General features: G+C 47.3%; 1 protein-coding gene and 1 pseudogene across 1 annotated transcript; one reads left to right on the top strand and one right to left on the bottom strand.

The window, feature by feature from the left end:
• The first annotated feature begins 440 nt into the window (after positions 1-440).
• LOC101925199 (melanoma-associated antigen 2) lies at positions 441-4,464 on the top strand. Its single transcript, XM_045383348.3, has 3 exons — positions 441-696; positions 2,736-2,800; positions 2,881-4,464. Exon 3 carries the CDS (start codon positions 2,946-2,948, stop codon positions 3,888-3,890), a length of 945 nt encoding a protein of 314 aa, XP_045239283.2. The 5' UTR covers positions 441-696; positions 2,736-2,800; positions 2,881-2,945; the 3' UTR covers positions 3,891-4,464.
• An 8,514-nt stretch (positions 4,465-12,978) lies between these two features.
• On the bottom strand, positions 12,979-13,802 carry LOC102135184 (chondrosarcoma-associated gene 2/3 protein-like; annotated as a pseudogene).
• Between the last annotated feature and the right edge of the window lie 1,228 nt (positions 13,803-15,030).

Here is a 15,030-nt window from a genome sequence, read left to right as displayed (position 1 = left end):
AGGGTCCACCCTCCCCCACATAAAGGGACCAGAGAATCCAACTCAGCCCCCTTGTCAGCCCTGGTAAACACTGGCAATGATGTCACCGCGACCACACCCCTCCCCCCAATGCCACTTCGCGGGGACTCAGAGTCAGAGACTTGGTCTGAGCACATACAATCAGCAGAGGATGGCGGTCCAGGCTCAGCCAGGTATCCAAATCAGGATCCTGAGGGATGACCAAAGGCCCCTCCCACCCCCAACTCCCCCGACCCCACCAGGATCTACACAGCCACAGGATCCCCGTCCCAATCCCTGCCCCTAACCTCAACACCATCTTCATGCTTACCCCCATCACCATCCAGATCCCCATCCAGGCAGAATCCGGTTCCACCTCTGTGGAAAACCCAGGGAAGTGCCGCTGCCCGGATGTGACGTCACTGACTTGCGCATTGGGGATCAGAGGGCAGCGAGATTCTCGCCCTGAGCAACGGCCTGATGTCGGGGGAGGGAAGCAGGCCGAAGTCTGGTGAGGAGGCAAGGTGAGATGCTGACGGAGTACTGGGGCGAGTCTCACCACAGACAGAGGGCCTCAAACAATTCAGTGCTGCCTCTGTTGCCAGGCCTGGACCACCCTGAAACGGAAGACGTGGAAGGCTGGGTCGCCACCACCTCACCCCGCCAACCCCCGCCACTTTAACCCCAGGGAACTCTGGGGTAAGAGCTTTGTGTGACCAGGGAAGGGCTCCTTAGAAGTGGGCAGGGCCCAGACTCAGCCAGGAATCAAGGTCAGGACCCGGAGAGGGGACTGAGCACAACCCACCCCCTGCACCCACCACCATTCCCATCCCCCAACACCAACCCCACCCCCATCCCTCAAACACCAACCGCATTCCCATCCCCACCCCCACCCCCACCCCCACCCCCATCCTGGCAGAATCCGGGCTTTGCCCCTGCCATAAACCCAAGGAGGATCTGGGAATGGTGGCCAAGCACGTGGATCCTGACCTTCACCTCTACTGCTAAGGGAAGGAAGGGATTTGGTATCGTGAGTATGGCCTTTGGGAAGCAGACGAAGGGCCCAGGTCCTCCTGGAAGACGATGGAGTCCTGAGAGGACCCAGCATACCAGGACACGGGGCCTACTGTACCCCTGTCTCAATCTGAGGCAACTTTTCATACGGCCGCAGGAATCCTAGGGATGCAGAACCACTTCAGCAGGGGGATGGGGCCCAGCCCTGTGAGAAGTCAAGGGGAGGAAGAAGAGGGAGGACTGAGGGGAGGTTGCAGTCCAGATCAGTGGGAACCTTGGGCTGGGGGGATCCTGGGCACAGTGGCCGAATGTACCCTGTGCTCATTGCGCCTTCAGGGTGACAGAGTTGAGGACTGTGATCTGAGGAGTGGGACTTCAGGTCTGCAGAGGGAGGAATTCCAGGATCTGCCGTACCCAGGGTGTGCCCTCTTCGTGAAGACTGGGGAAACCCCCGGCCTAGAAAAAAGGAATGCCACAGAGTTTGGCTGTCCCTTGTTCTTGGCTCTGGGGGAACCTGATCAGGGATGGCCATAAGTGGCAATCTCATTTGTACCACAGGCAGGAGGTTGGTGAACCCTCAGGGAGATAAGGTGTTGGTGTAAAGAGGAGATGTCTGCCCATTTCAGGGGGTTGGTGGTTGAGGAAGGGCAGGTCCCGGCAGGAGTAAGATGAGTAACCCACAGGAGGCCATCAGAAGCCTCAACCTAGAACCAAAGGGGTCAGCCCTGGACAATGCCCATAGGGGTGACAGGATGTGGCCCCTCCTCACTTCTGTTTCAACATCTCAGGGATGTGAGGACCTTGTTTTCAGAGGGTGACTCAGGTCAACACAGGGGCCCCTATCTGGTCGACAGATGCAGTGGTCCTAGGATCTGCCAAGCATCCAGGTGGGGAGCCTGAGGGAGGATTGACGACTCTCCTGGGCCAGAATGCAGACAGGGGGCCCCATAGAAATCTGCCCTGCCCCTGCTGTTACCTGAGAGAGCTTGGGCAGGGCCGTCAGCTGAGGTCCCTCCATTATCCTGGGATCTCTGATGTCAGGGAACAGGAGGGTTTGGTCTGAAGGGGATGCACTCAGGTCAGTAGAGGGAGGGAGGCTCTCAGGCCCTACCAGGAGTGGACGTGAGGACCAAGCAGGCTCCTCACTCAGGACACATGGACTCCAATGAATTTGGACATCTCTCATTGTGCTTTGCGGGAGGACCTGGTCATGTATGGCCAGATGTTCGTCCCTCATGTCCTTCTGTACCACATCAGGAATGTGAGTTCTTAACATGAGAGTTTCTCAGGCCAGCAAAAGGGCAGGATTAGGCCCTACAAGGAGAAAGGTGAGGGCCCTGAGTGAGCACAGAGGGGACCCTCCACCAGAGTAGAGTGGGGACCTCACAGAGTCTGGCCAACCCTGCTGAAATATCTGGGAATCCGTGGCTGTGCTTGCAGTCTGCACCCTGAAGGCCCGTGCATTCCTTTCCCAGGAATCAGGAACTCTAGAAACCAGGCAGTGAGACCTTGGTCTCAGTCAGTGTCCTCAGGTCACAAAGCAGAGGGGACACAGACAGTGCCAACACTGAAGGTTTTCCTGGAATGCGCACCAAGGGCCCCACCCGCCCCAGAACAAATGGGACTCCAGAGCGCCTGGTCTCACCCTCCCTACTGCCAGTCCTGCAGCCTCAGCATATGCTTGCTGGCTGTACCCTGAGATGCCCTCTCACTTCCTCCTTCAGGTTCTGAGGGGTCAGGCCGACAAGGAGGACCAGAGGCACTGGAGGAGCACGGAAGGAGAAGATCTGTAAGTAAGCCTTTGATAGAGCCTCCAAGGGTCAGTTCAGTTCTCAACTCAGGGCTCTCACACGCTCCGTCTCTCCCCAGGCCTGTGGGTCTTCATTGCCCAGCTCCTGCCCACATTCCCGCCTGCTGCCCTGACCAAAGTCATCATGCCTCTTGAGCAGAGGAGTCAACACTGCAAGCCTGAAGAAGGTCTTGAGGCCCGAGGAGAGGCCCTGGGCCTGGTGGGTGCGCAGGCTCCTGCTACTGAGGAGCAGCACACTGCTTCCTCCTCTTCTACTCTAGTGGAAGTCACCCTGGGGGAGGTGCCTGCTGCTGAGTCACCAGGTCCTACCCAGAGTCCTCAGGGGGCCTCCAGCTTCTCTACTACCATCAACTACACCCTTTGGAGCCAATCCGATGAGGGCTCCAGCAACCAAGAAGAGGAGGGACCAAGAATGTTTCCTGACCTGGAGTCCGAGTTCCAAGCAGCACTCAGTAGGAAGGTGACTGAGTTGGTTCATTTTCTGCTCCTCAAGTATCGAGCCAGGGAGCCGTTCACAATGACAGAAATGCTGGAGAGTGTCATGAGAAATTGCCAGTACTTCTTTCCTGTGATCTTCAGCAAAGCCTCTGAGTACTTGCAGCTGGTCTTTGGTATCGAGGTGATGGAAGTGGTCCCAGTCGGCCACTTGTACATCCTTGTCACCTGCCTGGGCCTCTCCTACGATGGCCTGCTGGGCGACAATCAGATCATGCCCAAGACAGGCCTCCTGATAATCGTCCTGGCCATAATCGCAATAGAGGGCGACAGTGCCCCTGAGGAGAAAATCTGGGAGGAGCTGAGTGTGTTGGAGGTGTTTGATGGGAGGGAGGACAGTGTCTTCGCACATCCCAGGAAGCTGCTTACCCAAGATTTGGTGCAGGAAAACTATTTGCAGTACCGGCAGGTGCCTGGCAGTGATCCTGCATGCTATGAGTTCCTGTGGGGTCCAAGGGCCCTCCTTGAAACCAGCTATGTGAAAGTCCTGTACCATATGCTAAAGATCAGTGGAGAACCTCACATTTCCTACCCACCCCTGCATGAATGGGCTTTGAGAGAGGCAGAAGAGTGAGTCCGAGCACACTTTGCAGCCAGGGCCAGTGGGAGGGGGTCTGGGCCGGTGCACCTTCCAGGGCCCCATCCATTAGCTTCCACTGCCTCGTGTGACATGAGGCCCATTCTTCACTCTTTGAAGAGAGCAGTCAGCATTTTCAGTAGTGGGCTTCTGTTCTATTGGATGACTTGGAGATTTATCTTTGTTTCCTGTTGGAATTGTTCAAATGTTCCTTTTAACGGATGGTTGAATGAACTTCAGCATCCACGTTTGTGAATGACAGTAGTCACACATAGTGCTGTTTATATAGTTTAGGAGTAAGAGTCTTGTTTTTTATTCAGATTGGGAAATCCATTCTATTTTGTGAATTGTGATATAATAACAGCAGTGGAAAAAGTATTTGCTTAAAATTGTGAGCGAATTAGCAATAACATACATGAGATAAAGAACTCAAGACATTAAAAGATAGTTAATTCTTGCCTTATACCTCAGTCTATTCTGTAAAATCAAACAAATATGCATACCTGGATTTCCTTGGCTTCTTTGAGAATGCAAGAGAAATTAAATCTGAATAAATAATTTGTCCTGTTCACTGGGTCATTTCTTTTCCGTTCACTCAGCATCTGCTCTGTGGAAGGCCCTGGGTTAGTAGTGGGGATGGTAAGGTAAGCCAGACTCACGCCTATCCATAGGGTTGTAGAATCTAGGAGCTGTAGTCATATAATTAAGGTGGCAAGAAGTCCTGTAAGACGTAGGGGAAATGTAAGAGAGGGGTGAGGGTGTCGGGCTCCAGGTGAGAGTGGTGGAGTGTAAATGCCCTGAGCTGGGGCATTTGGGGCTTTGATAAACTGCAGTTTGATCTCAAGGAGCTGACTCTAATGAAGCTGAGTGGGTGCAGGGCCAGATTCTCAGAGGGTGTGAGAAAAGCCTGGAATGGAAAGCAACTCTGAGCAGTTTATTTCAGATGGGGGATGAACAGAGAGGCGTCTCCACCTGGGGCAGGAATGGAAGGTGTCCTGTGCTTTTGTCCCACTGCTATTGAACACAGCCCAAGATGCACGTGATGGACACCCATCATCTGCAAGGGTTTCCTGAGAGGTAAGACTGAATTTCCCGGGAAGAATGGCCCAGAAGCCACTGGCCAGGTGCTTTCTGCTAGGCAGGGAGAGCCAGAGCTGACTCCATTAAAAAGGCATTCTAACTAGGTTATCTCAAGTGCAATTTGACCAATTGTAAGCACGGGCTAGATTTTGGATGGTAACAAAATGCATGAAAATAGTGGATTGGGTGGGAAAGTAGCTGGGAGAGAGGGAAGGAGTTGGTCTCAGGTTCTGGGAGCTTTGAGCTGCACCTGGCTGGGCAAAACTTCCACACAACCAAATTTTGAAGTGCATTTTCTAAGGGGAAATACTTAACTGAATTTTAAGGGTGAAGCTTCCTTTTGTGGGTAAGTATTCCATGTTCTGTTGAGCTGTATATTCTCTGATAAGTCCTGGAGAACAACGACAACAACAACAAAATCCCAGTGTTAGGGCCTGGGGTTAAAACATATTAGAAATAACAGCCATCCACCATTTGTGAAAATTCTAATTTACACCAGGCCCAGAGCCAGGTGCTTCACTTGCGTTTTATACACTCCGACTGTCCTACTAGACAGGCCTTACACATCTACTTACAGATGAAGAATCCAGGGCTCACAGGGTTTGTGAATTGGGGCATAGAAACAGGGTATTTCCTGGGTATTTCTCAGGATCACGTGGTTACTAAGGAACAGGGCTGGAAGCAGACCCCTGGTATGAATTCCTTTAGAACCCATGCTGTTCCCACTTCTCTGAGCCTGAGGCTGACCTCCTGACAGGACTTCATTTTTCTTCTCAGCACTCCACTATGTTTCTCAGGTGACAAAAAGAAGAACCTTGAGGGCAGCATACTAAAAGCAGGCCTGCAGAATGTGACAATGAGAATCAAACACCATTTGGGGCTGGTGTGCGCTGGGTTCCCTGAGAGCTGACGTTGCCCAGATGTGGGCATTTCTGTCCAGCCCCAGCACTTTCAGAATTACAGCACATTTCTCCTGGTCACTTCCATGTGTCCTGTCTGACGCTGGAACCTATAGGGCCTGCTGATCAGCTCCTCACTGATCCTCACAGAACAGCCCAGAATCACCTGCTCACCTCCTGACAGGGTGCATTTCTTCTCTCTGTAGAAGTCCACTGGCTGTCCCATCTCTCACCCAGGAAACCACATGATGTCAAAAACCCTTCTGATATAAAAACTCACATGGGGACAGTGACACTTAGACACTTGGTTACCACTCTGGTTGTCTTCAACAAACTCTAACTGTTTTCTGAATGGGCTGAGTAGTCTGTTTCGCCATATTATCTAAGGGTTCTTGTGTGATATCACCCTGAAGTCATAGGAATTTGGAACCACCTTGATAACTTGAAATCAAGCTTTCACAGGGCGTCCTTTTGGAATTCCCCTTTGAATACATGCACAGATAAATGGTCAAAGAGCAAACCGTCCCTCATGAGTATTAGATGAGAAAAACCTTGGGAAATCCCAGTAGAACAAACATCTACTTACTGAGACTGAATTCCCAAATTTCTGGAGTCCTCCAGGAGTTTAAAAAAGATTCCTTGAAAACATGTCAACTCTCATGAAAGAGGAATAATTAAGCAGCCTTCTGTTTCTTGTCTGTTTACCTGCTCCACGGGAAAATACTGGCCTTCAGTGTGCGTAAAGGCACCAGACAGGTGTTCAGGCGTGTGGAGGGTAGCAGAAATTCACAGGTTAACATTTTGACTCGGAATCAAATGGAGGAAAAATTCTCAGCCTACTATGGATTTAAAGGGTATTGCAAAGGAAAGCCTTCCTGCTGAGACTTTCAAGATTCTTGAACAGTTAGTTATGATTGTATATTTGAAAACGTCAGTCACATATTTGACACTGGAAAAAGTTGGAGAATGTCACGGCAAATTTGGCCTTCTCAGAAACTTCTCCTAGAAATGAGATGGGTAGTATAATATCAAATAATCATAGTTGCTTTTGTTGAGCACCTACTATGTAACAGTTTATGCGGGAGGGTATCCTACTCACCCACATTTTGTCTTTGTCTCCTTCCTGGACACATGGGAACAGTAAAGTCCTTATAGTTAGGAAGGGCCATGTGACTTTTCCATTACACCAATATATGAGCAGAAGCATTGTTTGTCACATCCAGGCATTTGGGAGCCAGTGTGTCATTTCCACGCTTTCGCCCCGCTTTCAACAGCAAACATGGCAGCTTCATCTTGAGATGGCGGAATCACAAGGTGGAAGCAACTTGGATCCCTGGGTCCCGTGAGAGTGGAAATCCCCTGGCAAACTGCGTCAGAACTTATTTGCACGTAAAATAAACTTCTGTTTTGGCAAGCCATTCGTGGTGGTTCTGTTGCATTGGCTAGCAGTTTCTTAAACTGACATGGCTAGTATTGCTGTTGTCAGGATTAAATATTTTTTATTTAAAATGTAGTAGTGCATATATTCTTATTGCAAAAATTATAGAAATGTAGATAACTCAGAATTTTTTTTTTATAAAGCTCCTCCACAGTTAACAACACCTCCCCCCGCATAGGTCACCACAATTAACAAACTTGTGTATTATTTTACTGCTGACTGTAGTCTTTTCACTGACAAATAAATCATAACAATATATTATTTTTATTTAATATACAAGAACAATGACGTACATACTGATCTGCTTTTATCACTTTATAAAATGGATATAGTATCTTTCGACAACAGTATAGATAGATTAGATAGATAGATAGATAGATAGATAGACAGACAGATAGATCTTTCTCACTTTTGAAACCACTTTCTTTAATTCTAAATTAGGCATGCACCATATTTAATAAAACTCTTTCTTCCTAATGGACATGTAAGTCGTTTCCCATTTGCTATGCGATAAATAGAATAAAATAAACATCTGAATATGAATTTTAGGCAAACATGGTTTTCTTCTAAGAAGGATATATTAACATGAACATTGAGTTAAAATGAAAGGGTGAAAATAGTTTTAACATTTAAAATATTTCTAAAATTGTATTACAAAAATGCTGTGCCAATTCAAATTCTCATAAAAATCACAATCGATTTAAAATTCTGAAATGTGGACAGGACATTTCTTCTCTGCTTTGAGAAGGATTTGGTCAGACTGAAGAGGAGCCAGGTAATGAGAGCAGACAGGAGACCCTCAGCCCATAAGGGAGGATCCAGGGAGGATCCAGGGGAGAGCCATTGCTAGCATCCGTGAGAGAGACCACATACGAAACCAAGTCCACAGAACCCCAGGCAGGCTGGCACTCCGAGCTCTAAATCCAGAGTTCAGGCCAGTGGGGTCAGGGACCTAAGGGGGAGAAGAGGGAGGGGAAGGAGGAGGACAGGACAATGAACAGGAATAGGCTTGGGAAATCCCGGCACCATCATCACCAGCTGGAGGGGGCCCTGTGATCTGAGTGGGCAGGCCTGTTGGCTAAATGCACCAGGACTGTGCTGGTCAACCTTCCCGCCCTCAGAATCCCCTTCCCTGTCTCAGGAAGATCTTGGCTGACTCCTTGCATCATTCTGGGTCAGCTACCTCTCTTGAAAACTCCAGTGGTCATTTGCACCTTCACCAGCGTCCCAGATCTGGGAGATGCCTTCATGCCTGCTCGGAGCTGGTGTTCTATCCCCTGGGGACCCTCCATAGAGGCTGGGCTATTTGAGTGGGTTGCTGACTGATGACCAACTGATGAGACAGGCCAGGAATGCAGTTGAAAGGGGCAGTGGGACTGCATGGAGGAGAAATGGGAGGAAGAGTGCCCAGGGACTAGTCAGCTCAGACTCTGCAGATGAAGGATTGGCTGTGGATGTGCCTTGAAAATGATCCAGGTGGTGACTGTGTCTCAGATGGACTTCTGTGGCTTCTGAACTCTTGACACACAAGGGGGCAGGTGTCCTAGGGCAGTGATCGCTGGCCTATGTTGCCAACAGACACAGTCTGGTATACAGGGATGGCCCAAGGTGTGTACATGAGAAGGCTGGAGTTGGCAGCCTTCCTTGTTAAACTGATGGGGATGTGTGGGGTCCAATACAGGAAGCATCATGCACCATCCTGTTGGGAGCATCCTCACCTCCACGACAGTGTTTGGGCCTGGGGATAAGCCATCTGCAGTGACCCTCTCAGTGGTAGTGTCCACGGATTTTTCTGAACTCAAGTGAGCACAGGTGAAGGAACTGTGGGTTTTTCTTCATGCAGGTAGGAGGCCCAGGCCAGGCAGACGCCATAATTTGAACCAAATAATTCCTATGCCTGGTAATTTCATTTATTCCATGCACTTACTCATTCCTACAGAAAACTTTTATTGAATATATGCTGAGGAAACACCAAGTCAACAAAACACAAGAAAGCAGCAGTGCCCTTAATTCAGTCTACGGGGGATGTGAGGGAGATGGTGAGATGGAAAGATATGTAAGAGTTTTAGGAACTGAGGGGCTGTGAACTGATAGAGAGTCTCTATTGACCTGACTTCTGAGGTTAGTGATGTTGTTCCCTTAGTTGAGAGGGAGGGAGAAGGGTGAGAGTTGGTGGTGATTTGATGAAGAGTGTGGAGGATGAGCTCCATGCACAGCATTTTAAAGCTCAGTCAAGGATTTTTTGGACATGGATGTTTTATGAAAATATATAGTGTTTCTAACACCCACAAGTAGTGATGTACATATTGATATGTCACATGCCTTTCCCACGTAATAAGATGAACGCAAGGTCTTCCCGCAACTGTACCTACAATCGTGATCACTATTGTAAATATCCCCTTGAATTCTAAAGTGGTTGGGTGCCATAGTTAATTAAACCTTTCTTTTCCTGATAAACACATACATTCTTTCCCATTTGTTGCTATGATTAATAGAACTGAAATAAGCATACGTTTTTGGACAAATATGCAGGCTTTCCAATAAGAAAGATATAGTAACATGGACATTGGGTTAAGGTGGAAATGGTGTGAATAGTTTAACTCTTTAGAAATACTGTCAAAATGTATTCCAAAAATACTGTACCAATGAATTTTCTCACAAATGAATAGACGTGAATATCCTACACTCACAGAAAGATTTTGTCTTATCAATCTTCTAATTTTTGGTGAAAATTATGAATAAAATTTGGTGAAGATATATTGTTTCATTGTTGTTTTAAATTGTGTCTTTGCTTTCTCTGATTAGGTTAAGTACACACTAACTTAATCCCTCAGCCATATGAAGTTGGATTTATACAGTGACATGCTGAGCAACATTTCTCTAGGCATGATTTAAAATTCTGAAGTGGGGACAGGACATTTCTCTTGTGCTTTGAGAAGGATTTGGTCAGAATAAACAGGAGCCAGGGAAGGAGAGCAGACAGGACATCCTCGGCCCATGAGGGTAATCGGAAGGATCCAGCAGTGATATGGTTTGGTTGTGTCCCCACCCAAATCTCATCTTGAATTGTAGCTCCCATAATCTCCAGGTGTCATGGGAGGGACCAGGTGGGAGGTAATTGAATCACAGGGGTAAGTTTTTCCCATGCTGTTCTCGCCATAGTAAATAAGTCTTAGGAGATCTTATGTTTTCACAAAGGGCAGTTCCCCTGCACATGCTCTCTTGCCTGCTGCCATGTGAGACATATCTTTGCTCCTCCTTCACCTTCTGCCATGAGGCCTCCCCAGCCATGTAGAACTGTCGGTCCATTGAACTTCTTTTTCTTTATAAATTACCCAGTCTCAGGTATTTCTTCATAGCAGTGTGAAAATGAATGAATACAAGGGGAGAGCAATGGCCAGAGTCCATGAGAGAGACCATATATGAAACCAAGTCCGCAGATCCGCAGGCAGGCTGGCATTCAGAGCTCTGAATCCAGAGTTGAGCCCGGTGGTGGCAGGGACCTGAGAGACAGAAGGGGGAAGGGAGGAGTGAGGGCAGGACAATGAAAAGGAATAGGCTTGGGAAAATCCAGCATCATCAGCAGCAGGTGGAGGGGGCCATGTGATCTGAATGGGCAGACATGTTGACTGAATGCACCAGCAGTGTGCTGGAGAACCAACCCTCCCTCAGCATCCCCTTCCCTCTCTCAGGAAGAGTATGGCTGGGTCCCTGCATCATTCGGGGTGAGCTCCCTCTCTCAACCACTCCAGTGATTGTGTGCACCATTTCCAGCGTCCTGGGGCAGGGAGGTGTCTTATGCCTTCTGGGGTCTGCTGTTTTATCCCCTGTGAACTTGAACTCGCTATAGAGCCTGGACTATGTGAATGGGTTGCTGACTGATGAGCAACAGCCAAGAAAGGCCAGAAATGTTTATGAGCAGTGGAAGGTGAAGGTGGCAGTACAGCTGCATGGAGGGGAAGTTGGAGGAAGAGTGCCCTGGGACTAGTCACCTCAGACTCTGCAGAAGAAGGACTGACTGTGGACATGCAATGAAAATGATCCAGATGATGACCATGTCTCAGATGGACTCCTGAGGCTTCTGAGCTCTTAGCCCAAAAGCAGACAGGTATCCTGGGGCTCTGATCACTGGCCTATGATGCCACCAGACAGTGTCTGGAGTAGAGGGCTGGCCCAAGGTGTGTACATGAGCAGGTTGGATGGCAAGGCAGTGGAGGTGACACCCTTCCTTGTTAAACTGATGGGGATGTGTGGGGTCCAATAGAGGAAGCATCATGCACCATCCTGTTGGGAGCATCCTCACCTCCATGATAGTGTTTGGGCCTGGGGAGTAGGCATCTGCAGTGATGCGCTTACTGATAGTTTCCAGGTGATTTCTGAACTCAAGTGAGTACAGGCGATGGAACTGTGGGTTTCTTCATGTAGGCAGGAGGCCAAGGCGGGGGCAGCCTCCAAATTTTGAATCAAGGATCTCCCACGCCTGGTAATTTCATTCATTCATGCATTTATTCATTCCTACAGAAAACTTTTATTGAATATATGCTGAAGAAACACCAAGTCAAAAAAACAAAAGAAAGTGGCAAGGCCCTTAATACTGTCTGTAGGAGGTGGGGGAGATGGAGAGGTGGTGTGAATCAACCATCTGAGCCACGGAGGCCAGGAAGGCAGAGCCAGACTTGGGGACAGGTAGTGGGCAAGAAAGGGAGTGACAGCCCGTCCAGGCAAACAAGCTCTCCTTCTATGACACTATCAATCTGGTTTTCCTCCTGGATGCTGCCTGTGTGTGAAAGCAACTGCTGCTCTCTGTGCCTACCTGCCTTTGTTAATAGGGAAAAGGCCCATGGTTGGCAGATGCTCACTTCTGCTCACCTTGGATCACTTCTACTGAAGGGGTGGTTTGACAGCAAATGGACAGGAAGAAACTTTTGGGGATGATGAATGTATTTTCCACCTTCTATGTGGTATTGATTTCATGGGACTATACATTTGTCAAAGAAGTTTAAATTGTTTCTCACTAGGAAAAAAGGAAGCAGAAAACCAGGAAGGATATAGATGACCTGAACAGCACCGTTAACTACTCTGACCAATTAAAATAATAAGAAAAGCACTGCATTCAACAACAGCAGAATAAGCATTCCTCTCAAGTGTGAATGAAATATTTCCCAGGATAGATGGTTCTGGGTCATCAAACAATGCTTACACATTGAAAAGAATAGAAATAATAAAAATCCTCTTCGTAGACCATAATATAATTAAATTCAAAACCAAACACCAAGATATCTGAAAAATGCCCAAATATTGGAAATTTTAAAATATGCTCCCAAATAACCTAACGGTCAAAGAGGGAGTCTCAGGAGAATTTTAAAAATACATTAAGTTGAATGAAAATCAAAATATACATACAAAAAGTGGGATTCAGCTAAAGTGTGTCCTTGAGGGAAATGTATAGCATATTTTAAATGTTTATATTGGAAAATAAAATCTAAAATCAATAACCAAACTTTCACCCTAGAAAACTAAAGAAAGAAGAGCAAATTGAATTTAAGGAAATTGTAGAGGATCTCCCCTCCCTCCCTTCCCACATTCCCACCTCTTCCCCCTTACTCCCTACCCCCACCATTTGAGACACACAGACACACACATCATTTTACAACATGTTCATTTTATTTCCATCACCATAGGGCATACCCTTTGGGGTGCAAAATGTACTCTACACCCTGCTGGCTACTTATCTGGGGTTAGACCTCTGGCGACTTTTCAGATAGACTTCAAGTCTGTGGAATTGCCCGGGGAATTACTGGCTGCCCAAGGAGACGCTGGAGACAGTGGAAGTCTCCTTGCCCTTGTGGTCCTGCTGTGGCTCATTTTGATTGAGTTCCTCATTTGGCTGGTCAGAGTGGCTGGATAGTGGTGGCCCACTCCATTCCTCAGGGATTTTTGAAGTGGTGGTCTTTTAGGGAGAGGCTTTTGTTCCTGGAACTTCCTTGGCGGGTCCCTTTTCCCTTCCGCGTTGTCTTGGGAACCTGGAAGGACAACAGGGAGATCACAGAAGGGCATTGGTTTGCGGAAGAGGATGGAGGAGGGGTGAGAACAGGGGCTTCATAGAGAAATGGTACAGGCTGGGGTGGGGGTTGTGCCAGTGGAGGACAGGTAAGAGTCAGAGCTTAGGTAGGCCGTTCACTTTGGGCTTCTGGGCCGGGGTTGAGAGGATGCTTTCCCCTTCCTCGTCTCTTTGGCATTGGTGGGTGGATGTTGGACAATGGGCTGGAGGCTCGTGGTTTCCTGGGCATCTCCATCACACCAGCATCTCTCAACAGTCTACTACAGTCCCCCTGGTTTCCCCAAGCCTCACCCAAGGCTGGTGAAGGCAGGCCAGCAGGCTAGAAACTCACACGACAATATCATGTTAGTCTTGTGGGAGAATTCCTTTTCCAAGAAACCTTGGTCTTTTCTCTTAACACCTCCAACTAATTGGATAAGGCCCATCCACATTATGGAAGTTAAACTACTTTACTTAAAGCCAACTGATGGTAAATGATGATCACATCTACAAAATACCTTCACAGCAACATCTAGACTATTGTTTGACCACACAGCTGAGCACTATAGCTTTGACAAGTTGACACATAATACCAGCCATTGCACATATCTTTCACCATACAAAAATGTAACTCGAAATGAACCACCGTCTTAAATGTGAAAATTACGTTTTATTTTTTTTCTAGGAGGAAACAAAAACATTGTGTTACCTGAGGTTATGTCTTACTCAGCTCAGGCTGCCATAACAAAATGCCACTGACTAAGTAGCTGAAACAACAGAAATTTATTTTTTTTTCACAGTGTTGAAGTCTGGAAGTCCCAGATCAAGGACTGGCGGGCTTGGCTTCTGGTGATGGCCTTATTCCTGGCTTATAGATGGCCCTTTCTCAATATGTCCATTCTTGGCCTTTCCTCTGTGCATTTGCAGAGAGAGAGAGAGAGAGCTCATGCAGGCACAAAAATACTATCTTCTGTCTCTTCTCCCTTCTTATAACCACACTAATTCTATGGGATCAAGGCCCCACCCTTATGACCTCTTTTAACATTAATTACTTCCTTACAAGCCTCATCTCCAAATACAGACACCCTGGGGCTGGGCTTCAAAATATGAATTTGGTGGAGGACATAAGCATTAGCAAAGAATGGACACATAGATTAATAAAACAGAATAGAGTTCAGAAATAGACCTGCACACATATAGTCAGATGATTCACAACAAAGGCAATAATGGTGAAAGTACAGGTTTTCCAACAAAAGGTGCCTGAACAATTAGACATCTATACACAAATTATAATAACCTGGACATATTCTTACATATTCCATGCAGATTAACTCAATATACATCATAGACCTAATGGAAAATCCAAAAACTATACAACCTCTATAAGAAAACATAAGAGAAAATCCACATAACTTTGAGTTTGGTGATGAGTTTTTAAATTCAACACCAAAAGCATGATCAGTGAAAGAAAAATTTGCCAAGTTGATTTTATTAAAATAAAAACCTTATGGTCTTCAAAGGACAATGTTAAGAGAATGAAAACAGAAGCCACAGACTAGCAGAAAACATCTGTGGTACACATATGTGGTAAAGAACTTGTCTCTACAATATACACGAATTCTTAAAGCTCAACGATAGAAAACAATGAAAACAGTCAAAGATCTGAACACACGCTGTACA

The sequence above is a fragment of the Macaca fascicularis genome, chromosome X (assembly GCF_037993035.2).
Source record: "Macaca fascicularis isolate 582-1 chromosome X, T2T-MFA8v1.1".
Lineage (NCBI taxonomy): Eukaryota > Metazoa > Chordata > Mammalia > Primates > Cercopithecidae > Macaca > Macaca fascicularis.
The sequence above is the reverse complement of the archived record's forward strand: the minus strand, read 5'-3'. Positions and strand labels throughout refer to the sequence as shown.

Coding starts and splice junctions, on each gene's coding strand:
- LOC101925199 (XM_045383348.3), top strand. CDS start 2,946: ATGCCTCTTGAGCAGAGGAGTCAACACTGCAAGCCTGAAGAAGGTCTT.